Source organism: Larus michahellis, chromosome 7 (assembly GCF_964199755.1).
Source record: "Larus michahellis chromosome 7, bLarMic1.1, whole genome shotgun sequence".
Classification (NCBI taxonomy): domain Eukaryota; kingdom Metazoa; phylum Chordata; class Aves; order Charadriiformes; family Laridae; genus Larus; species Larus michahellis.
Genome location: NC_133902.1, coordinates 9,003,532 through 9,029,025, shown reverse-complemented (window position 1 = coordinate 9,029,025; position 25,494 = coordinate 9,003,532). Strand labels below are relative to the sequence as shown.

Below are 25,494 nucleotides of genomic sequence, written 5' to 3'. Positions count from 1 at the left end.
TTGGTATCAACAAAGCTTTAAACTGATTAAAATGCAACTCTGAAAACCACAAGCCAGAGTTTAACCCCACTGGGACAGAAACCAGCTCCCGCTGCGCTGGCGCGGAGCTCGCTCTCCGTGCGCGCACCAGGGCGTCCACTTCACACACGGAACCGTCTTTGCCAAAGGCGGCTCTTAAGAGGTCTCACTTCCATTGGAACTGAGTTACATCAAACATGTAAAACGCAGTGGAGGCTACAGAAAACATGACCGTACGAGGTTTTTACATACATTTGCACACACAATTTTCGTTACGCATTTGTGCCATTTGTCATTACTCACTCTGCGCAGCGCTTTGCCCACACTCATATGAAGACACCCTGAAAGGGGAATGTCCAAAAGACATTTTATTCTGTGTTCATGAACGAGATGAACCCATGGACCTCTAGCAACTCCCTCCAAAAAGCACCCCGGTGCCCAGGGTTCCGCTGCCGCCTGCACTGGGTTCCTGCCTGAGCGAAGGGCCCGTCGCACCACAGGCTTACGCCGACGGAGCATCTAACGAGCAGCGTCAGTAAAAACAGCAGCGAATTCATGGCAATGGTGTCAGCAACAGGCAACCATGAAGCAATAACGACACCACCATCACCGGCTCCAAAACGCGTTAAAATTTCCCTCACAGCAGCACAGAGGCTTCTCGGAAGAGGTCTGAAGAGGCAGGGACAGGAGCCAGAACCTGCGCCAGCCCTGGGAAGGGAGCACCTGCTCCGAGGGTCCATCAGTTTATTTCTCCTGAGGCTTGAACCGTATCTTTCAATTTGTTTGATCTTTAAAAAGGTCACACTCATAAAACATGAGCGTTTTCAGCCGCATTCCGCAACGCCACTGCCCGTTGGATTCTTTGCATTAGGACTACAGAAAACAACGACCGTCTTTGGGCTGAAAAAAACGATACGAACTTTGCAAATTAAGGAAAATCCATCCTTGCCCGGATGTCTTTCAACCTCCCAGTAAAGTGCAACTCAATTGCTTGTTTTGATTTAATCAGCAAGTTTTGCCTTTATCCAGGATCAAGCTTAAGGAGTAAATGAATATTTTGTTTGAGAATTCATGTATATGCGCATAGATATGCATCTATACGTATATGTGTGTGTGTGTGTGTTTCTGCATGTGGGCGTACAAATCAAAACCACGCCCAAACCAAGGTGTTATAAACTCTTTTTACTTCTATTCTTTCAGACAGTACTCGATCGAGATTGTAACAACTTATTCTTAAATAAAGGTGGGAGATGAGACAGGAAATAACGATACCACCACCACTTCTTTTTCAAATGTCACATTTAATGTTTTCACCACTGTACTTCAAATCTACATTTTACAAAGTGACCAGCAAGTGTGCCACATTAACTGACCAACCTCTGAGATTTTACCTTTCATACCAGTGTCTTCTCGGGCTCTTTTAATTAAACACGTTTCTCATTCAAGTGAATTGAAATGCTTCAGTTGGTTTTATTCTCAGGAGCCTCATAAAAAACAAAGATATTGCACCATCTTTGTTCAGTTATTCAATGTTTGTCTCTTTCACAGCAAATAATTACTTCATTGAAGTTAAAACTTCCAAACATAACTTACTAATAGTCTCCAATTTCAGCTCAGATCACTCTTGTTGAAAATACTCTGCTAAATACAGATAACTTACAATAACTTTAACAGTTAATTGTCCATAACAAACACCACGGTTTTCCTCCAGACCAATGCTCAAATTTTAAGACCACCCTTTAGGATTTCTTTGTACAGGTGAAAAACAGTCTTCAATTTTCTAGTCTTGTTTTAAATATAAAAGTTGGAAGGGACATTCAAGTTTCAAGTCTCCACACTGAACTTAAAAAAAAAAAAAAAAAATCATGTGGAGGTAAACAAACCAAGTTGTATACTCCAGGAGGTAGAGGCCTTCAATTTGTGTTCATATATACATATGCACAGAATTCAGTGTTCCAACAGAAAAAGAATTAGCCAAAAAGTAATAAAAGTTATTTACTACTGTGACATTTCAAGACTTCCACAGCTTCGCCTAAAGACACGAACACAATTAACATAATTCCCTATGTGCTTTTTTTTTTTTTTCCTTTTCTTTTTTTTTTTTTTCTCTCAACTGTCCAGTGCAGGAAAAAGTTCTCACAAAATTTCACAGACCTAAAATGTGCAAGCTAGTTTCTCTCTATACAGCAATGATGTCGGGGACCTCTGAAATTAGCCCATAAATGGAATTATTTACACACATAGAAGATGCATGCTGGGGGGTTTTATGTAAGAAAGAGCAGAAAAACTTCTAATAAAAATAGATTAAATATATATATATATTTATACCGGGTAAGGAAACAGAAGTTTAGTCTCTCCTAGTCACAAACTCATTCTCTCTACTCACAACATCTGATTTGAGAACAGCACACATCACCATCACAGCTCTAGTGAGAAGCTATTTATAGGGTTTGACCATCAGGTGTCGCGGCCACTTCTGTGGTCGCCGGCATCTGACGTGACTTCAGGATTGGTCGCAGTCAAGTTTTCTGTATTCCTTAGTTTTAGAAAACCCAAAATCTTCAGGAATGGCTCAATATCAAAATGTATGTCTATCTTTTTGTACAATCTCACTTCAATAAAAAAAAAGAAAAAAAAGGAAAAAAAAAAAAAAAAGAAAAAACCTCCCCAAATTTGGTTCAATTCTGTTTGTTCTGAGCTGAGCCATCACAGCTGCACTAGAATTCATAAAACACGTGCAACTCTGGGTAAAATATTTTCTTCTAAAAGCACAACCACTTTACAAGATTAAAAGTCTAGTACATTTCTAAATATTATTCATATTGTACAAGTAGTGGTTGTTAATTTAAAACTTCATTAGTAAAATTACAGTACAAGCATGATTAACCTCCAGAATTGCAAATCCCAGACTCCAGTGGAAAGCTACGTTACATCTCAGTAGTACATTATCCTCCACTTCACTCCCAAACCAGAGGAGATGGCGGCATCTCGGACGGTTGAGCAACCGTGGAACTAGAATGCGGGTGACACAGAAAATCAGTGTTCATTTGCAGCAGCTAATAGACGAGAAAGTTAACGCTCGACCAGAAAGCAAACGTTTCAAGGAAAACAAAAAACCCCACCAAAAGCCAACCAAAACACCCCGAGACCAACAGCTAACAACAGACAACAAATACTTCGCTGTGCTTTATCTACTTATTTTCTTAACCATCATTCATCTATCCGTCATTAATTTTAATGTTTTTACAGTGCAGTTCTACAATCAGAATTCAGCTTGTCAATCTTTCAGTTCTAATTTTTAGTCTGAGGCTAAAATATTACTTGAAACTTTTCCATGTTTTACTTAAATTCTAGAAGAGTTCATAAAAGTATTTTTAAAATGTGACCATACATGTCCTTAAGGTATTTTTCGCAGAAGTTCTCTATGGGCCTTTCCTACTCTCAGACATTTAAAACATAAAAACATTTTGGATGTGTGAATTCCGTACTACGAATAAATGTGAATTAGTATCAGATGTGATTACATACAGTTACCTAATAAAGCTCTTAAAAGCAGCAGACTGCGGGTTGATGCAGAGAGGCACTCTGTTTCCTTTCTGCTGTTCCAAAATGAACTGATGAATTATTTCTGTACACAGGAGGAAAAAGAAAAACCACCATAGCATTAATACTTTCTGCTTCGGTGAAATGCAACGTAGACTGGAGGACAATACAGCTTCCTCTACTGAAAGGACATTTTAGTAAGGACAAAAGAACTCCACAGCTTCCCCAAATCTCACCTAAATCTCACCCGACGCCACACCTCAGAGCATGGGCTCACACAGAACTCTTCCACGCACGCTGAAATAACTGTGTATAAAATAAAACCTGTCCCTGCTACAACGCTGAACTGATGATAACCAGTTAGAGATTAAATCCCAATTTTGGGGTATAACTTTTTGAAAAGCAAAGAATTCTCAACTTGGACTTGGTCTGCAAACACCGAGAACACAGTTGTGTTGGTCCAGTTTGATCCATGGACTCGGTCACCGCCACCAAGCACAAAACTGCCGCTTGAGTGATTAAAGCAAAAAAGTAAATTTTCATAAGGAAAGAGGAACTGTGTGTACAGCTGCCAGACCAAACCTCTTCCCAAACACACGTGTGCACACACACGCCTCCCCGAAAAGCAGAGCTGGGAGGTTTGGCACCGGCCGGAGCTCCCCAGGTCCGGGGGGGTCCGTCAGGGCCGACGTGCCAGGACCTGCCCCACTGCCAGCAAACCATAAAGGCAGCTTTAGCTTCTGGAACAGGAGATTTCAGAGCAGGCAGCAGAGCAGGTGCAGCTCTGGAAAGAGAGGAGGGAAATGGAAAGAGTAACAGGATAAAAAGAAAACAATGCCACGTGAACTTGTAGGAACTATAATTGTAAATTTCCGAGTTACAAGTTCAGGATATATCCTCAATAAGTCCCGTTATCATGGCAACATCACGGAGTATTTTCGTCCCAAGGTAACACACTTCTGCCCCCTCTCTTCCTCCTGAATTATTCGAGCTGCCACCAAAGAGACCCAACCCCTGCCCTGTGCCCAGCTCTGGACGGCGCTCAGGAAGGACCTGCCTTGCCGACCGGAGCCTATCGACTGCAAAAGAAACAAAGTGTTTCAGGGCTTATTTGCTGCGATGGGATCAGACTTCAAACCTCGAGTGCCACAAAGCGACTGCCGGTATGTAGTAGCCATCTGCAGCAGTAGCTTCTCTCCCAGCAGCGGTGACAGAACGTCACCAGCCTGAGCGCAGCCTCTGCCGGAGCCGCGCGTGGCACCAGCGGGGACACCATGACAGCGGCTGCTGCCCCGGCCCTCGGCATGGCCCTCCCGCGCCAGCAGAGTGTGGCAGGAGAACTATGAGGCTCCCAGCTCCAGCCCTTGGGGAGGTGCCCCCTTTCTGCAGGAGAGCTGGGGAAAACACCCCGCGCCCCAGCGGGGAACAGCAGCGACTGGGGAGCGGCGACAGCGGGGAAGGTGGCTGTGACGGTGGGAAACCAACGGACTTCTGCACGTCAGCTAACGCGTGTGATCATGTGTTAGGACAGAACGCTTACAAGCAGTCCTGCTCTTTGAGTGAAAAGAAATGATTTCCAGTATCTGCTATGGAAAAACACCCAAAAGCAAACCCCACCTGGGTTAGCGTGCGCACCCAGACGGCACACTCCAAGGACAGACTGCCAAAGGATGGGGCAGGAAGAGAAATGCAGAAGCAAAGGTTAATTACTACTCACCTTTCACCTGCCGAACAGAACTGAGGTTCTTTTCAAAAGTGTCATCAAATTTGGGATTAGTGATGGGTTCAAAATCACTCGTATAAACTCTTCCAGTAGATGTGGAGAAACAACATTTACACATACAAGTGTGGTATCGCAACCGCCCTTCGTCAAGATATGGGTGAGCTAAGGCATCCTTAGCAGATATTCTTTTGGACTGAATATTGCATTTAAGGAAAATAAAATAAATAAAAAAAAGAATTAGGATATTTTCAGAGGTATTGAAACAGTCTAAGGAATACTTACTCATCAATTAATTCTAAATTTTTTAATAAACACCTAATCATGTTAAAGGATTAGTTCAGGTCAGAAAACGTAGATCTGCAAACGCTGCCACTAGGGGGAAGATTTTACTTAAAAACAAGCAGCGTTGCTAAAATCACATTGACCTTTCTGTGCTATAGCTAATGATAGAAAATGCTGCTAATACGATTTTTAGAAATATATTTTTCAATAATTACTTTCTCCAGATAACCTTAAAATTACGACTCCTACAACGAATCAAAATAAGTCCAAGGAATTTGTTATGAGGAATTGTTGAATGTTAACAAATACGGCATTTTGTAGGTCCATACTCCGCAAAACATTGTAATGTGTCCTTGAGTAGGTATTCCAAGTAAAAGACAAATTGAAGCACCCCGGCTACCAGCATAATGCAGGATATGGCATCTGGAGTGCCGAGAAGTACTTTACATGCCAGGTTTCAGAGAACCCGTGGTGAAGGTGCAGGGCAGGTGGTGGAGCGAGGGGTTAAATCCTGCAGCTCACTGCCACCTACTAAGAGGTTTCTGGGCACAGCCCAAGTGCAGGACTCGGTCTCTAGGTGTCCAGCACCAGCCCCTCGACAAAGGAGAAGACTATCTGCTTCTAAAGGGCTGCAGACAGAAGTGCTACCGCAAATTCAAGGTGTAATGAAATCCGTTGTTGAAGGTGAATTCAAAACCAAACTAAAACACAAACACAACAAAAGTTACTTGCTCAAAGAGCAAAAGCAATGGCAAAGCTTGGAGTAGAACTCAACTCTCCCAATTCCCAGCGTATTTTTTAGATGAAATTACAATAAAGGACTGTCCTGATTCTTAAAAACAAAACCCAAACACAAACTTATTTAAATGTGATTTGGGAATAACAGTATTCTGAGCGTTAAGGGAGTCAGAAAGGAAAGAAAATAAGTTGTTTACATGGAAGTTATAATTTAACACTTCCATTTTTTTGTTTAGTAAAGTCATCTTAAGATTTAAAAAAAATAAAATCAAAAGGTACTGCCTTCTGAATACTCAATTACAAGCTTCCTCCTTTGCAGTACAGTCAATTTGTCTGTTTTTCATTTGAAATGTTAGGGGTTTTCCTGGAAAGATGAAATAACCAAGACCATCGATTCAGGTACCAGCTTGTCTAGTGACGATTCTGTACAGTAAGCCCAAGAGATGAAATCCAAAATCTACAGCAGCAAATTTTTATTAGAAAAACAGATGCTCAGTGGAAAAAAGATCCTGTGTGTGACTGTGTGGATGCAGAAGGAATTTTCTGTGTGTCGCAAGACCAGGAACACCCACGCGTCTCTAATTAGAACTGCATCAAAGTATCTGATGTTCTGCTACCTACACCTAGCTGGGAAAAGATGGCATGATTCACCAACACCCTCTTCTTTCTCACTCCATCGTAGCTTTCTTCAAAAGACCACTAGATTTTAAATGCGAAACCCCCGTTCCAGGGCGAAATTAATTGAGCAATTATAAGATGATACTTTTATGCCTTTTACAGACCCAAAAGTACTGAAATGCAATGCAGAAGAGAATCGGCTGCAGCAGTCCTTTACCTAAAATATTCATTTAAGTAGCAGCCAACAAAAACTGTTAAAACAAAAAAGTATTAGAAATAATTTAAAATCATACTTACTGGATCAAAGACCAACATTCTGCAAAGGAGATGAACTGCTTCATGTGTAGCTTGACTGGAGAGCGTGTACAGGACAGGGAGGGATGGCTGCAGGGAAACAGGAGATAGAAGAGTGCGGAGAGGTCTCCTGTCAGATCCGTCAGCGAGAAAAGGCCGTTACAACACGCGGCATTTGGTAGTTACCAAGGACAAACCTCTTGTTAAAAAGGACAAGCACGACCTAACGCTTTCCAACGAGACTGTAATCACTATTACAAAACTCGGCAATTGTAACTGAGATCTAAATGGTTATTTTCTTCCTTAGTTCAGACGTAACCCCTGGACAAACCTATATTTTATTTATTTATTTTTCTATATAGAAGCCACTTTAAGCTGTTGCTGCTCAGGGGCTGATTAACCACATCATTTCCAGTATTTCATTTTTCTGATCTCAATCACTGCCAAATTATGGATTATTTTGCTTTTCCTTACCCAGGCGATCCATATCTAACCGACAGTGACATCTAGTACAATTAAAATGACCTTCAGGCGTACAGTGTTTTACAGGGGATAAAGAGGGGGGGGAGCAGGGCCGGGACGCGGCGGGTGCTGTCGGACAGGAGCCGCGTGGGCATCAGGAGCTGGAAGCACCCGCAGCTGGCGGTGGCGCGGTTCCCCTCTGCTCGGGCCCACAAACCGCTCCGCGCCTCCCTCAGTGTTAACACGAGGGCAGCAAAACGCGAAGACAACCCCTGCCCCCACATCCCCAACCCGTGGGAAGAAGCATTGCCTGAAGGGGCCCAAAATGAAAATAAAATAATCAACAATAATATCAATGTTAGATGCCATTCATTTTAAAGCATTAGCTATATCCTAGGCTCTCTGGAATGAACTTCAAAGATTTATTTTTTTTTTTCAAAGCCACAACCATGCCAGTTTCCAAAATCAAGTAAAATATTTTCCTGCTTAATTGACATGATTCCTGTTCTTATTTAGCTTCGAGAATGGCAGTAGAATGCACTACAGTCAAAGTCAATGAAGTGTTGCGAAACAAGTGGAAAGTTACTCCTCTAAAGCAAAGGGGGAAAAAATACACCAAAAAGGAGTAAGACGGGGGGAAAGGAAGTCTCAATTTTCACACTTGGAAGAAAGCAAAACCACAAACCTATTGAAAAAAGAAACCAAAACCCCCAAGCAAAGAACAACCGGGCCCCGCAGATAATAGGCCAGGCACTGCTGCAAAGGGGATTCCTGCTATGGAGTGCGTTACTTCCAAGGCCAACACTCTTAAAATTTTTATTTTTATTTTTTAAGGAAATAAACCATTCACATACACGTGCAGCCACACACACCCCCCTTTGTATTGTTCCCGTGAAAATTCAAACCACATTCATATTAGCCAGTGAAGGCAGGCGCTGGGGAGAGCCGGGAGGGCAGGAGGAACGCTACAGAGTGCTTCACCAGCGCGGGGATTAATTACTGCTGAGAGGGGGGAAGAACATACTAGCCGGCTGACAGAAATGACTACAACGTTCTGCCTACAATATCACAAATCAATTGGAAGCTAGCTAGCCTATTTATGGGACGATATTCACTAGCAAACTTAGACCTTGTATCTCACTCGTACGGATCCACAGCATTTCCAGTAGCGCATTAACTCTACACAGACTTTAACTGGGATGCAATGTTAGTATTTGACAGGCATCTGTTGCTTCTACCCATTTAGAAGTAATATAAGTTATTTAGTTGCTGATAATTTGCCAGCATATAAAAAAATTACACCTCCACAGTGACATCCTTGTAAGTTAACCCTGAACTACCAAATACAGCACTAAGCACTACTCGGGCTTAGTTTCTAAGTGCAGTCTATAGAATATAAAACTATAATATTTGGTAACTTCATATGATTTTTCTAACGAATAGGTACCATCTACACAAAAAGCACTGTCATCCAAACACTGTGATTAAGTAGGTTTCATCCAGATACTGGGGCAGAAAAATATGATTATATTCATTACTTACAGAAGCTCTTGCATCCAGTACAAATGAAGGATGCACTTTTTGTGCTACGCTTACGCCCCTTGTCTGCACCATTCTCTGAGCATCTGGTTATACACAGTTTTTGGAGACAGCATTTTCTCAGCAAACTGCAATCAAGCGCACAGCTAGAGATCAGGAACGGTCCCGAAGAGTACTCGCAAGGGCAGAAGAAATTGGTGAAAGCTGAATTTCTGTAAGATTTGATTATCATGGAATGGTGAGGTCCTCTAGCAAGTAAGGTGCATCATGCCGGATCTCTCTCTGCCGCAGCTGAGGGTGAGAGGACCACGGCGGGGAGGGGATGATCTCCAGCACATTTGCCTTGTGGCAGCGGGACAGCACGGGACTGCGGCGGAGCCCGAACCACGGCGTCCGTGGGAGGAGACGCTCCTCCGAGGGCTGCCAGTTAAGCAACTTCATCAATTCACTCAACTTTAGTTTGAAGTAAGATCTTTAAATGCAAAACTGACAAAGAAGTCTACATAGTATGTAAATTTTCATTATGCCAACACACGGTGGGATGGGTTTTCTTAAATCAGAAACTTCATGCATTACTCTATTTTTACATAAAGCAGCAAAACGCTTTACCCCTTAACTCCTACTATGCTCACCTACATGGATTAAAAATAGTTTGTGCGACAAAGTAATCATCAGTTTCTAACTTGGTTTTCTCTCCCTATTAATCTAATTAAGAAACTGGTAACAGTCAGCTATTTATAACCAGCAAACCCTCCATTTTAAAAGATGAAAAGCCAGGAATTTGCATTTGAACATGAAGTGTGCTTGAAATTGAAAACAGAGAAATATCATTAAAGAAGTCAACTCGATGCACCATAACCCCCTATTTCCACAACTCCAGAGACTGTTCCACTTCTGGGGCACTCCATGAAAAACCAATGGTGTTTTCCTCAACAGACACAGGACTAACTGCCTATAGCGTATTTCCTATGACCGAGTGGCTCTAGGACATTAAATCTGTATGGAAACCTTTTATACCATTTCACCCCACTTGCTTGTTAGTATTCCCGTCATTCCGCGGTCAAGAGACACGGCGTTTCAGTGGCTTGGCACTGCGACTGGAGAATCAGGAGACACCCTTGGGCCCATTTCAATTCTTGATTCAACATCCTCCTTTAACAAACTGAACGAGGCTAATAAATACATTCCAGAGTTCTTGCTTACTACTACCAAGAGCACAACTACTGCACTTTGGAAATGTCAAGCGATTATCAAATTATCAGAATTTAAAATGAATGTATTCTATAAAGTATCTGGATATATTTGTATACTGTTATATATTTGTATATAGAAAGTACCATGGATTTATTTCTCCCAGCTTCAATCACTACAAATTTTTTTTTTTTTAAACACCTCAAACCTTGAAAGCACAGGACTATGTGCTTAAGAGTTACAACTCTTCTAGCACGCAATAGTAAAAAAATAGACTTGATTTCTTTTAAAACTGGTAGAGAAAGTCTTAAGGAAATCCTCCTATTATTAACGTTGAAAGAAAAAAAAAAAAAAAGGCTGTCATAAAATGGAATAGAGACAAGTTGATGTAGTGAATCAAAAGCGCCAAGGAGGCAGAACTCCCCCATGATAATAATATAGCAGAATATACATCCAGTGCTCATTTCTATGGTAACTAGTATTGTGGTGAGTAGACATTTGAGAAATTACTTCAACATGCAGAAAATAAAGATGCAAACTTAACTACTGGAAAGATCTGACGTATTAACATGTATAGGTTATTAATTTTGTTAATTTTTACTATCTAACAATCATAAAAATGACGATATTGGACGGACAAACTGCTTTATTACTGCACAGTGGATTCCCGCATAAGCATTTCTTTATATCTATTAACACTACATTTCATTTGCCCTTTTTCTTGTCCAGTCAGCATAATGACATCATCCTGCCTTTTTTCTCTGGTTCTTTTTTTTTTTTTTTTAATTAACTTTACTTCATTTGTGTTGAATGCTGTATCTCAGTTTTTCTCAGCCTTTTCGAGACAGCTCAGGTCACAGCAGGGATGGGTGAGGGACCCTTTGGTGATGGGCTGCTGGACTGTTCTGTTGACGGACCTGGGTAACGGGCGATTTCTACTGTGAACACTCTCAATGCTGTCAGTACTGGAGTCCCTCCGGGGCTTTCAGAACCATCCTGTCGATTTTAATTTACGTCTCTCGCCAATATTATCACTTAAATTTAACATCTTCATTCAAAATAGCTATCAAAACGCTGACACTTCAAAAAAAAGGAGACTTTCACCTGTATCATCAAGTCAAACAATACATATAAGACAGAAGCCAGAAATGCACTTTACCACCTTGAAAAACCACCTTGTCTCAATAGTAGTTGGAATAACTACTCCGTTAACACTGCAACACCACAACCACCTTTGGTAAACCTAACCCAGCTCTGAGATTAAATATCCAAAGTATTTCAGAACAAACGTGCCAGGAGAATTTAATCAAGATGTGAAACACTGCGACGATGCTACGGTAGTATCCCGCACAGCGGAAATCCTCACTTACGGGGGCTGAGGGAAGGATTGGATTGACCATATATAAAAAAAGGCCAGTAATCTCCAGCTCTACCTGTTTATGAGGACCCCTGAGTATATGTGCCTTGGCGCCTTCACATGCCGTCCTCATTGCTTCCAGCGACGGGGTTCCCAGCAGGTCTGTGATCAAATCCAGCTGGAGGGACAGAACATACACATTTGAGATCCTAGACATAAATTTATATATTTCACTATGACAGCAGATTCTTAAGCTAACGCGAATCACATTTAAGGTACGAATCAGTTCAAAACCACTATTTTACAGATAGTAAATTACAAATATTAACGTATACATATAGTAGATAGCAAACACAAACATTTGTAATTTCACTGAAATAGCCCTAACAGAAGCTGATTTTCAAGTCTGGGAGGTTTTTTTGTTTACAGGTTTAGTAAAATATTTTATTGCAATTTAAAAGTCAATTTTACCTCATTAAGAAAATTGTTAAGTACTGTTAATGGTGTGTTACTCATTCTAAACCCCAAATATTCTCAACTGAACGTCAGCACTACATACCAATATACCACACAAAATTACACCAAAAAAACCAGGTCAACTACTACTTTACACAAAATATTTTGCTATCAACAGGAATAACTACAGAAAGTGGGGAAAAAACCCTCAGAACTTTAGTACAAACATACTATATAAAGAGTTCCTATATATGAGAAGAAAAGTTTAAAAAATATTCTGTGCAGCACCAGAGGAAGAGAAAGGAGTGGTGCTGGTTATAAGGAAAAGAAAAGGTACCTAAAAAAGAGCAACAATGATGCTGTGTTTAAAAAACTGGACTCAAATGAAATGACATTTCATTCACCTTTGTCATTTTGGAAAGCAACAGGCAAGCTTTCACCTGATTTCTACAAAAGTGTGTGTGTATATTCCTTTAGTGAATAAAAACAAAAAAAAACCGCAAACAAGTCAAGCAAAAAAAACAAAAATCCCCCCCAAAACAGGTCTGCCAGCGGTAAGATCAGTTCCTGGGTTCCAAGGTGAGATCAGTTCCAAGGTTCCCTCGTGACCAGCATCTGCCCGTGCTAACCAGCGGCCGCAGAGCTCTCCTCTGAGAATAAGCCCGTTCTCATCATTCACAGGCCTCGTACGCGTGAAAGTCGCCCTCGGACCGGTGGCACAACCCTGCGAGCTGGGGCTGCTGGTGGCACCCCATGCTGTGCTGCTCTTCAGCCGGGGCTGAGAGCCCCCCTCTCCCGCAGCACCCCCGCTCTGGCTACGCCCGGTGTCACTCGCGCTGGATGCGTGGGCTCCCGTTTGCCTCGGCACCGCACCGCCAGGGTGGCACAACTCCATAGAGCAGCGGCAGCAAAGGACCTACCTTCCTAAGGAAGTGTGAAACTAGAGAGGGAAAAAAAAAAATCCCAAACCTTGGGGTTTTCAGATGTGGAAAATATGTAATTGAGAAATAGACACATGGAGCTTACATAATAAAAGGTCAATGTATTTACAAAATAGAAAAAGTAACGTAATAAATTATACCAGCGTATCAGGGAATGCAGACTGCATCAACACCTGTATTTTTCAGTCAACTACCCCTGAAGCACACAGCAATGATATGTTAATATATGTTTATACCTATATATATATAGACATGGATATAAATACACACACTTTATTCTAATGGTTACAAGAAAAAACACTGAAAACAATTTCCATAGCGATCTCCTGAAAGTTCACGTTTAACACTTCTCAAGATATAAATTCTCTTGTCTTAGCCCATACATTTCCAATCCACTCACGGAAGAGTTTTGGTAAGAGGTCTGATTTCATTTAGCTAAATGCATGTTATCAGTCTTTAAATATATTTTTCTAAAATATTACAAAATATATTTTGAAATTTTAGTGTAAAAATAGAAAAAAATGTTACAAAACATTAATTTTTAATTCAGCTGACCTCAGTTGCGTGAATTTCAAGTCCTTTGGGTATATACAGTGCCTCTCCATTCTTGTGTTAGTATTTTGGGGTCAGAAGTGCCCTTTCCAAGCCAGCCCCCCAGCTGCTGCCGCTGTCTGGGCCCTGCTTTGCACGGAGGGGAGCGCGGCACTGGGCTCCTTTTAGCTACAACCAACTGGGTATGCATCTCATGAGAAGATCTCAAGGTTGCCAGTGGGAAACCAGCACCGGCCCCCTCTGAGTCATGGGAAAGGGGGTGTCAGCCCTCAGCACCGACCGCCTCGCTCTGCGTATCCCCTCCCGCTGCCGTGCGCGGCCCCGGTGAGCTCTGCCGAGGTCGGAAATATAAAGCGGTGCCCAGGGTTACGTGTGACAGTGCGAACGTCCACGCGTGCCGGCGTCTGAGGCCTCTCCTGGGACGCAGCCCGTATGTGACATGGCCACAGCGGCCGCCCAGGCTGTCTGTGTCTGCCCGCGTCCCCGTCCTCCTCACATTCACCCTCCCAAAGGGATTCCGCCTCAGGCATGTGACCGGTTATCTTCAAGGAGGATTAAATAATAATCAGCAAAATCAGACTAGAGGAACTGGCTAACCTTGGAAGGTGGTTAAAACTTAGCACACCGTAACCCGTCTTTTACAAACCAGTGTGCAGACTCGGCTTTAAAGCAGGCACAGAGAGGCATCTGCTCCCACGGACGGGTAGAAAGTCAGAGATCACCCTTCCTGCACTACAGATGCACTAAGAGATAAAATTAGATGTATTAAATGTTTCAGGACATATAGCTAAAAATAACTTGTATTTGCACCTTTAAAAATGCATTTTTAAACGGAAATAGAAAGATTGTATTAGACAAAAATGCTGACTATTCTAAATAGTATCAGTAAAAAGCAAAAATATGAGGTGTTATGAAATACTGTATTTGAAAGTGTTTCTAAGCATCAGTCTAGATTATCTCATTTCTTACACTTGTAAGAAATTCCGCAAAACCCTTATCAAAAGTTAGCTATTGTAACTTGAACAAGCAAATTAGGTATGCTCATCACTTTCAGCATGATACTATCCGAAGTTTAAAATAACAAAATCACCAGTTTCAATCTGGTTTATAATGTAAAGCTTTGTTCACTTTCTTGATCAGAGATTTGAGTTAAAAATCCCAGTACAGTCAGTTTTAAAATGATCTCCTCCCTGTTTTTTCCCAGGAGAACTTCAGCCCGATGATGGCTACCTGCCTTCAGAGTTGCTCTGGCCTGGCCAACCCCACAGTGGACGGGACAGCCAGCCTCGGGCACGGGCTGCACCGAGCGGTACGGCGCGGGCATAAGGACAGACCTAACACTGACTACCCCCAGGCACTTCCACATGCTGCCCACCTTCGCAGAGCACTGAATGTCTCAGAACATAATTGAAATATATATATATATATATATATGGTGGTAACTTCTTAACCCGTTCCACCGCACAGGGATTATAAAAGATCTAGGAACTCTTACACAACTTTATACAACTTTTCAAACAAATAAAATGAACACCACCCAGAAAACCCAACCCCATAATGCTAGTCTAGATTCATCTGATGGATGTCTTTGCACTTTAAATTTCAAGAAGGATAGCCAAGGCTATTAAAATCCCACATATGTTTAGCTTCAGTGTAGCAAAAGACCAAAGATTAGAAAATCAGGAGATTTTAAATATTTTTGAGGCTTCAACTGAACAGCTGTCAGTGTAACTAGCAGTTCTGATTACATTACTGCTTTTCCCCGAGCAGTCTCTGCACAAGGGCAGGAGGGGTGTATTTTGGGAAGAGGACGCGTTTTTGTGCTCAGACAAGGTATCAGTGCTGCCTAGAGTGACCAGCCAGTCCCTCCTTGGGAATGCTACTGCGGTGACATGAGAGGAACCACTAGACAGGACACAGCATTGAAAAAAATATATACAGAACACAACAACATTTTAAACATATGAATGTTGAAAACAGCATGCTAATGTACATGTCTCTCAAACCCGTGAAAAAGCTACGTTTATAAACAAACAAGAGAAGTACAGAGCTTGGAATGCCACCTTTAACAAAAGTCTGGAATGTGTTTTTACTTCTTGTCAATCAATACACATGATATCACAATTTTAACGTACGTAGTTTCTAATCTACAGCTGAATAGTAACAACACTGAAGATAAACATTTTTATGCCAGCACATCTTGTTCCTTCTCTTAGATAGAAGTATAAATGCAGCCATCTCTAATATCTTGCTGCAGACATTATCTTCTATCTACTGTAAAAATAGCACTTCAAAATTATTAGAGATATATTTATACTATATTAGTTTGCTTGCAGTCGGAATGGTGATGAAGGATTCTGGTGCATCTCGTGTTTTTATACCTAGCCACAGCTGTATGACATAGAAAAGCATTCAATACCTTCTTACCCACTTGACCATTACTGAATTGAAGCAGTCTGAGCAATACTGCTAATTGGCAGTTTAAATAGTTCAAGTGCCAATACAGTTCCATATTGACAGAAAACTTTCTCGTATTAGTTGTTACAAAAAGCTTGATCCCAGTTATATCACCTTTACCTTATATCTCAATAAAATGCTACAGCAAGCTTTGGTACCGCAGCAGATTACAGGGGATTACAAAAAAAATACACATTTCAAAGGGTAACGTTAATAACCACTACTTTTAATACTGTCTGGAAGTTATCGTTTCAGTGTTTCAAAGCACCTTGGTTTTTTGCCTGTGTGTAAACCAAGCGAAACAAAAGCAAGTTTGAGGTTCAAAACGCATCCGTGTAACTGATTCCATGAAATTACGCAGTAGAAAAAATTTTAAAGGGAAATTTAATTATACCTGCTGTATGGGACTCTGTGCCTGAAACAATATTCTTCGCCCAAGTAATTCTGCAAAGATACAGCCTACAGACCAGATGTCAATAGCATTGCTGTAGTGACGGCTGCCCATCAGGATTTCTGGAGCTCGGTAATACTGAGTGACAACTTCCTGAGTCATGTGACGAGATTCATCTAATTCTTCCACCCTGGCCAATCCAAAATCACAAATCTAAATTGAGAAGGTAAATAAAAAAATTAAAATAACCAAAACACTTAATGCATTTCAAATAGGTAACCTTCTGGTAATGAAGCAGGAAATTCCAAACCAGCATTTAAATAAATCAGATAATCTGCTGTAACTGCATAAGCAAAGGGAGAGGGAAATAGGAAGAAATTATGCTACTTCATTCCACATCCATTTAAATTTCCTATAATTTTATTTGAAATCACAGTTCATTTTTAGTTGGCATTACAATATTTATAATCTAAGAGAGTAAACAACTTTACACTAAAAAAAACAATACGTATTGCCAACCTCTGAGTACAGAATATTTCACCCCAAAGCAGATTTCACCCCAAAACAGATAAGTTCATGACACGCCTGGAAACGCTACAGAAAGATTCAGCTTCTACTCACTTCGGCTTTGAGAATTTTTTTAAAATGTCTTGAACCAGAAGGGTTAAGAAAACAGACAAAAATTTTCACATTTAGAATGCTTAGCAAATCAGTGTAAACAAAACTCATTTTTGTGACATTTGGCACAGCTGTACAACATGCCCAAGCCTTCCAAAATTTCCTACGCCTAAGGAGTTAATGGCAGAGTTCGGGGCCAGAGAGCTGCCTCCCTTCCCAGCGGTGGGGGCATGGGACACCCCCTGGTCAAACCAAAGAGCCAGCTCCATCCGTGTCCAGATTTGGGGAGAGGGAAGGAGGAAAGGGGAAAGGAAGACATCGGTTTCATTTATAATTTTTAAAGAACCTGTGGGATTTTTGTCTTTTAAAATGACTTTCAGGAAAAGTGTTAATATTAAATGCTTTGTTTAAAAAAATAACAACTGATTTATAATGAACAGCATATACATATGTACATTTTCAATAAATTTAAGTAGCACCTTAAGAACACAGTTGCTGTTCACAAGTAGGTTCCCTGGTTTAATGTCTCGATGTAAAATGCCAGCAGAATGTAGATATTTCAGACCTGAAATATTAAATGAAATTAAAATAAATACCTTTTTTCCTTTTAAAAGAATTTTAAGGTGACAACATTTTCCTGGAAGGTCTCACAACTCCAGATCAGCAAAGACTTTGCCATTGGCTCATTTTTTCTACAACTCCCCGTCTCTAGTATACACTCAGTCACTCAATGAAAGGATAAAACTTTTGGAGTATACAAACTAGACAGAGCAAGTAACTTAAGCATTTTTTTTTAAAAAACAAACAAACCCAAACCAAAACAGCATCTCACTGGTTATGACATGGATACTCTGCTAATCACAACACTGGAATATTGACATGTAGCTCTTACTGCTCTGTTTCCCACTGACAATTTTAACTTCCACAGCACTAAAATTTGACTTAACTATTTCCTAGGTCACAGCTGCACTTTAGAAATAAACTCAGATTAAACCCAAGCCAATCTGCATATATATATTTTTAAATAACTTTTTTCAAAGCAAAACCTCCTAAGCCAGCAGCAGATAATGTAAAGCAAGGCTAAGAGAATACAGGCCCAAATGACAGTAAAGCCCAGCACTAACTTTATTAGTGCAAAAATTCAAAGCTAGAGAAGGAATGAACTGAGGACATCTGACACAGCCGTTGGGGATGTTTCTATCATTTAGGTGGTTAGGAAAGAAAGATAACCTATGCTTCCTGCGTGCTTTCACAGCCCCTGAAGCTGTAATTCTGATCTTTTTAAGAAAAAGAAAGCAATGCAGAAAGCACCCCATTAGAAAGCAGAGCGGCACAAAGGATACCAAGGTGACGCTGTTTATGCACGTGAACTACAGGAGTAGCCACAGCATGGAAAATGGAAAAATGCCTATAATTCAAGGAGGGTCAGCTAGAGGTCAGCTAGAGCAAAAATAAATAATAGCATTAGACTGGGGAACACTAAGCTCTCAGCTCAAATGCCTGGGCAAATGGGACGAGAATTCAAGTCACTCCCAGACAAACCTTAACTGGCAGTTGTGCATTGCCGCTTGGACAGTGCTCCCCCAGACACCAAACCAGCGATCACAGAGGCACAAACGCCTTCTGTCCTTGGGGACGTCACAAAGGAAATGCCTCTTCTCTAGCACAACAGGTACCTGGGACTAATTCTCAACATAGTTTACATTTCTTTGCTCTGCTTTTTATGAATACAATCTACTATTCATTTACCACCAGATAAAACTGACTGTTTGCTTTCAGCTTATTCCCGTGAAAACACTCAAATAAAGCCAATGTAAAAGCAACTGGACTAACACTGATCAGATGTTCAAAAGATAAGCACAATAATCTCATTTCTTGGATAAAAGTTTCTAAATGGACTAAAAAAAATAAATCAAGTTTAAAATTAGTATTATGGTAAGTTGTTTTAGGTAAAAATCAAACCTTAGTGGACCGTTCCATAACAATTTAAACGAGACTGTTCTCCAGAATACCTGACGCAGATCTAGTTACATATATTTACAGTTTGGCTCAGACTAGGTGTGACTTCTGTACTCTGATTCAAAAAGCATCAGAGAACTGTTCAGACACACATCCCCACCTTAAAACTCTCACGGGCCATTAAAAAAGCCTTTGCAGCTGAAGTGTAAATCTTGCCATCTTTACCCGTGACTACGATGGAAGGCAGCAGGGCTGCCATATTCTTATAATTAGAATTAATGTTTGCTGTTTATTCATAATATGAAATAAAAAGAACAAGTTTCCACAGGAAACTTATTCCAGATGAGGATGCATTGAGAATATACATTAAGAAACACAGGGAAAAAAATTAAACTACTACATAATTTTCATTAATTTTAAAAGAAGAAAAATTACCTCTTAAAATCTGGTAAAGAAAAACTTTGACGTGATCCGAGCTGAGTGGCTGAGGAGAGACGATAATCTTATGGAGGTCACTCTGCATCAATTCAGTGACAACATATCTTCAATTTATTAGTTAAGGCAAAAGCAGAAAGTCCAGCACATCTCTTGAAACATTTACTCTAACTCCTGTGAATCTGAGCTCTTAGAGGTCAGAGCTATCGAGTGAAAAAAGAATAAAGCTTCTTCACAGAGGTCAAGTCTCCAGACTCTTACAAGAATGAAAATTAAAAAAGGGTTGTGAAAGAAAAGAGATTACTCAATAAAGTAGCATTTGCATTAAGATAGTTATTACAAAATTATTCCAAAGTCAAATTACGACTCAGAAAACAAAATAAAATTTTAATATAATTAATGACATCTTGAAACCTTTAAATTTTTCCCGAAGATCGGTAAATCACAGATTACAAGCAACTAAAGTAGCATCTTCACAGTGGACATACGTCAACATGGTTTAACCAGATAAACTGGCAAGTGCAAGCCCCTGACAGTGGGTGCCCGAGCACCCGCAGGCTGCTACGCCAGCAGTAATGCAGACCTTCAGAAATACATGGGCTTCCCTAAACCTACCCAGTACCCTCTGTTTTACCTTCTCAAGCATCGTATACACAGCCATACAAATCCCAGTCACCAAACCTCTTCAAGTTGTAACAGCAGAAGAAAAAGAAAAAAAACCCCAAACTTCTATCTGGAGGAAAAACTAAAAAAAAAACAAAAAAAACAAAACCCAAATAGAAAGCACTATTTCACACGCTCTCACACACACACAACACAGCAACAGTCACGCTCACTGAGAATTTACACAAACACCTGAAGATACAGAGACCTGTATGTGCTCTGGCTTACACTAAAATGCAGATTAAGAAGGGTGTTGTGTTTACTCAGGAAGCACTAAAAATCCTAAAACTCTAATGTTTCAAAAATGGAGAAACATAGAAGAGAGAAGCAGCACACCTCAGCCCACAAACTCAGTATCATAGCGTCGGCTTCCTGAGTATGTTACAGTAATAAAACACATGCAAAAGTCATTAGGATAAATTCTGAGGTAGGACAGACGGATGCGCCCGTGGGCTGCTGAGGGCAGGTGGTGGCAGACGCTTGTGCTGCGGCCAGCGCTGAAGAGCCGTCGGGCGGCAGAGACGCTGCCTCTGCTCTGCCTCATTCACGAGCACCACCAGTAAGTTCTGATTTTGGAGCTGCGGTTCAGAACAAGACTTTAAACCAAAACTGCAGCACCTCAACTTTCAAGGACTGAACTTGCAATACTGAGAATTTTCAACTTTCACATCAAATAAGCTTCATAAGATAATTAAGAAACATTACTGCTTTCAAAGTTACCTTTACCAGTCATATTTGAAACAAAAAAGAAAATCCCTGCTATAACTACATTTGTGACTGAAGAGGGTAGAACACGGTAGCCCTGTGTTAACTGAACTTCCACTTCCCAGCATGGTGTGGGCTGTTACCACCCAGCACGGCCAGCCCCACCAAGCCCTGCACCTCCCGAGCAGACAGAACCGCGGCAGGGAGGTTTTACCCGCTGCCAAGGTCACACAAAAGATCAAGGAGAGGGTTCGAAATAAAACCGCATCTCCTGGGCCCCGGTCTCGCGCCTCGCTCGGTGCAGCAGGTCCATTCAGTCCAGGGCAGAGCAGGCACCAGCTCTCAGCCCCCCCAGCCCACCAACCACCATCTGCTGGGACCTGCAGGAGCTGAGCTGCCCGTGAAACCTCACCGCGATGCTGCAGGAGCCCAGCAGTTGGGTCCATGCTCCTTAGAACCAGCTCTGCAACCCATCAAGTCCAAAATATAACACGCAAACCCTGACTTCAGTTAAGAAAATTCTCTCTCTGTAACACAGTAAGCAAGTCAGCTTCAGCAGAAACTTTTACTCATTCTTACTGTTACCACCAACTAATCAGCACAGGTCAAGTTGCACTTAGAACGATCTAGAGAAAACTTATGTTTTCTTTCTTCTTTACCTAATCAATGTTCTCCTTCCATCTGTTGCTCTGCGAACCCTACCCGGCCAAATCCCTAGCAGCCAAACTCTTCATCTGCCATCAGCACACCACACAGAAATTAATTTTATAAATTAAGTATTGCCAACTTTTTGACCAAAAAGACCTCAAATTAGAACTGCATTCATAAAGAATTCATAAAGAAAAAAACCAACCCCGCAGCACCGTAATTTCTAGTCCTCTAATTTTTCCGTGCCTTTTGCAAAGGCCCTCTTAAATATTTATACCAGCCTTTTAAAATTTGTTTTTTACCTTATGGCTGCAACAAATCTTTACATTTCATTTTTAATGTAAAATATTAAAAAAATCCAAAAGCATTACTCTGCACTTTATTATGATAAGATTCCTGTTTTGCTACGCCACAAATCCTCCTAAATCTCAATCCCGAGCATAATGTCTCCCAGATGTCTCAACTAGTTGCCATGCCAACTAAAGCAGCTTAAATTAAATGAGGGCCTGAAATGGCACCTGCACCACTCCAGGTCTGTTGCGCATTAAATAAAGCTCTCTTGACAGGGGCTCAGAGGTGCCATTAACTTGAACGGCAGCTATCTGATTATTGTCTCTAGATAATTTAATGAGGGTCTCTAAACACGAGCGAAAGCAGCACTTGCTTCATGTTCCTGCCTTTTACAAACGTGGCAGCGTCTTAAACAGCTGGTACCGAAGTGGGTCAATGACTTCACTCCGGCCAGAACTACAAGCGTTCAGCCAAAACAAACCACAAAACCCCTGTGGGATTTCAATCAACTATTCAAACAGGTACCTGCAGTTCTCTGTTTTAGGTCGAACCATAAAATACGCTGGCTATGAGGTGGTCACTGGAGCTGTAACACGCAGCTAAGCTGAACGTTACTACCGGATAAAAATTGCTCCTGACAGCAGTAATTAGTTAAGTAGCTGTATAAAATTAGAACTACAAATGTACCAATTTGCTTCAGAATAATTATCAAGGCAAATGCACGGCACAAAAGAACTTCACTTACTCTGTTGACTGGGAGACCCGCTGAGTTGGGAAATTTTACAAAGTGACAGGCAAATTTTAAAAAGGAATAAAGTGCACTCTGTGATGTGGTATTCTCATAACGACTTGGATCCGTCTTTATTAGGTCTCTGCATACCTCAAAACTCAATTCTATAAACTATTTTTCTAACAGTGGAGTGGAGGTGTCTATCTGCATGATACTGTAAGAAACATGCCTTTTTTAAAACAAAACAAAACAAAAACTCTTCCTAGTATATTTCAGAATTTTCTATAAAAGGTGGACAAGGGGTTCTCTCCTATTTTAGAATACTTTAGTTATACTTGTTTTTTCATTAGGATCATGCCAAGCTTAGCTTGTGATGCCACTTCTGTTCTCTTCTAACTCTTTGCAGACTTAATAACTTCCTAGTAGAAATATTTCTATAACATCCTCATTTTGCATCAATACCCAAAACATGAAAAAAAAGACCCGGTCTATGTAAAAAACAGTGCAACAATTATTAAAAAATATCTAATGCCTGTCTAAATATTTTTTTATGCTTAAAATTTGCTGAGTTTTCTGTTATAGGTGAAATTACTGATATCTTTGCCATCAAGTCAGCTCTAATTATGCAATGTAGACATGGCAACCTATGACACGTGTCGAAGAGCACAGAGGAGCGACAGCAGAAGCTCTTTGGAGGGAGGCGGGTTTGGAGTCAGGGGAAAAAAATAAAGACGACGGTTTTTCATACCAGGAAGAAAATACTGAAACTCCATCTGAATCTTACTTCTGTGTAAGGTAAGGGCATCAAAGCTCTTGATGAGTTCCTGATACAGAGAAAATTCAGCCTTTCAACCTAACTGAGCTGGGGTACGACGAGAGAAGCACTTCGGTGAAGCAGCAGCTCCCACCTCCCCACTCCTGCCCAGCTTCAAAACTCATGAGGAGCCGGAGCCGGCAGCCTTCCATAGAAGCACCATCTCATCAGTCGCCTCGGAGTTACTGGCATTGGTATTAATCACCTGCAGTTTAGTAGCACCATATTTTGTACTAGGTACAATAAAATCACTAAATTCCTATCTAAATAACTGTATCTAGGTATTTGTAAAACAAAGCCTGAATGCTGCGGAAGCTCTGTTTGGGAGAGCCGAATACGTCTGGCGTATCGCACCTGCCAGACTGTGTCCAGGCTTGTGGTGACACGTTCTCCTGGCTGTGCGCTGTGGCTAGCAGCAGCAGGACGTACGGCTTCCCCGGTGCCAGTAAAACACGAGTCTGACACGGGACGGTGAGCCATTCCCCGGAGGTACGCAGGGCACAGGCTGCACAGTACAAAAATAAACTCCACTACTTCAGCATTAGTTTCAAAATTTCATTTGGTTATTTAAGTATTTGGTCTTGAGGTTACCTGAACTTGGTGTTCAAACGGGAAATGCGTTTGTGCTACAAAGCACTTCTCGCAGATCACTGCTCTGATATTTCACAGTGCTTACAGGCAGATGCAGTAAAATTATCAAATACTTCCATGAGTAGAAAAAAGCAAAACAGTGCAAGGGGGAACGTGGATTAATCAGTAGTAAATCTGTGGACAAATTACTAACTACTAATGATAATTTATTCTACAAATAGCTTTTAAAACAGATTTTTTTAAAAATGCACACCAAATGTCAAACACACTGTGAAGACTACGAAGTCAAAGTTAACACTTTAAAACCTTCTCTCATCGTGTCATTTCAGGGTGTTCAAAAATGAAGCCTTAAATTAGGAATTAAGGTAGTTTATTGAGTACCTATAAACGGTTTAAAATTAAAGAGACCAAGGAGAAAACTTCAGTCTATTTTTACCGAATTGTTGACAGCCAGGCACATACTGCCAGCAGATTCTACTTGAAAGATGACTGCTAACAATACATGATATTCAACTTTAAAACCTCCCTGGTATTTTCCCATGTGTACACCATCTTCTCGATAGAAATTATTTCCTATCAGTGCATACTAGGGAAAACATTTTCTGTTCCAGGCGATATTATCCAACTAGACTTTGCAAATACTAGAATAAAGGTACTAAAAAGTCACTGCTGAATAAATCAAAATTTTAACCCACGGCAAAAGAGCCTCGTGTTATAGGAGAACAGAGGCATTTTGGCAGACGCTCTATTCAAGCAGATGTCTAGGACTCTCTCTCCTGCAGTTTACTGCTTTGACAATAACACCACCACGCTTTCACTACCTGCAAAAAGTACATCAAGCTATTCTGTGCTCGTTACTATCTAGTGAGAATCTACGTCACAATTCTGCCCGACCCAACAATAGAAACTGTTGTGTCACCAGCTGCAGAACAGCAGCCCATAGCCTTTTAGGGACTATACTAATCCTTGAACTTCAGCTTAATGATGAACTTAATGACAAACACATAAAACCTAAAACTCACTAATCACCTCTTTTTCATTTATATTCTCAAGACAGACACCCAGAATAATATATGCGCCATTAGTGATTCATTTTTGCACTAGGTGATAGCGGCAAAAATATCAATACCTGTGTAAGATGTTAAATGCTCAGAAAGATTTTCAATCTAAAACCTCATTATACATTGAAATTATATCTCAATCTAAGAGTTTGCAAAGAATTTGCATTCTAAAACAAAAATCTCACTAGATTAAAATTCCTTTATTCATCACTAGTTTCCTAAGAAATCTTTTAGTTTATCATCAAAATTTTAAGTCAGTTTTATGATGAGTCCTCTTTACAAAAGACACTTTGCAATTCTTGCTAGTACCTATGAGACACTGAATAACTGAAACTAACTCTACCAGTTCATTTGCAAGACATCATTCGTATCATTTTAGTCATTCTTTTACTATTTTTTTTAATTTTCCCCCAAAGG

At 40.8% G+C, this 25,494-nt stretch overlaps 1 protein-coding gene across 2 annotated transcripts in view; it reads right to left on the bottom strand.

Annotated features, from left to right (window-relative positions):
* Nucleotides 1–2,847: 2,847 nt before the first annotated feature.
* NLK (nemo like kinase) overlaps nt 2,848–25,494 on the bottom strand; it is a 59,581-nt gene continuing 36,934 nt past the window's right edge. The window contains exons 4-11 of one of the 2 annotated variants that reach the window (XM_074595997.1): nt 19,575–19,681; nt 17,660–17,745; nt 16,566–16,775; nt 11,842–11,943; nt 7,220–7,306; nt 5,279–5,477; nt 3,553–3,646; nt 2,848–3,030 (exon numbers count right to left, since the gene is read on the bottom strand). In XM_074595997.1, the coding sequence (XP_074452098.1) occupies nt 2,976–3,030; nt 3,553–3,646; nt 5,279–5,477; nt 7,220–7,306; nt 11,842–11,943; nt 16,566–16,775; nt 17,660–17,745; nt 19,575–19,681 (940 nt within the window). In that variant the 3' untranslated portion in view covers nt 2,848–2,975. Of the gene's footprint in view, nt 3,031–3,546; nt 3,647–5,278; nt 5,478–7,219; nt 7,307–11,841; nt 11,944–16,565; nt 16,776–17,659; nt 17,746–19,574; nt 19,682–25,494 lie in introns of both variants that reach the window. The other variant, XM_074595998.1, reaches the window with a different exon arrangement.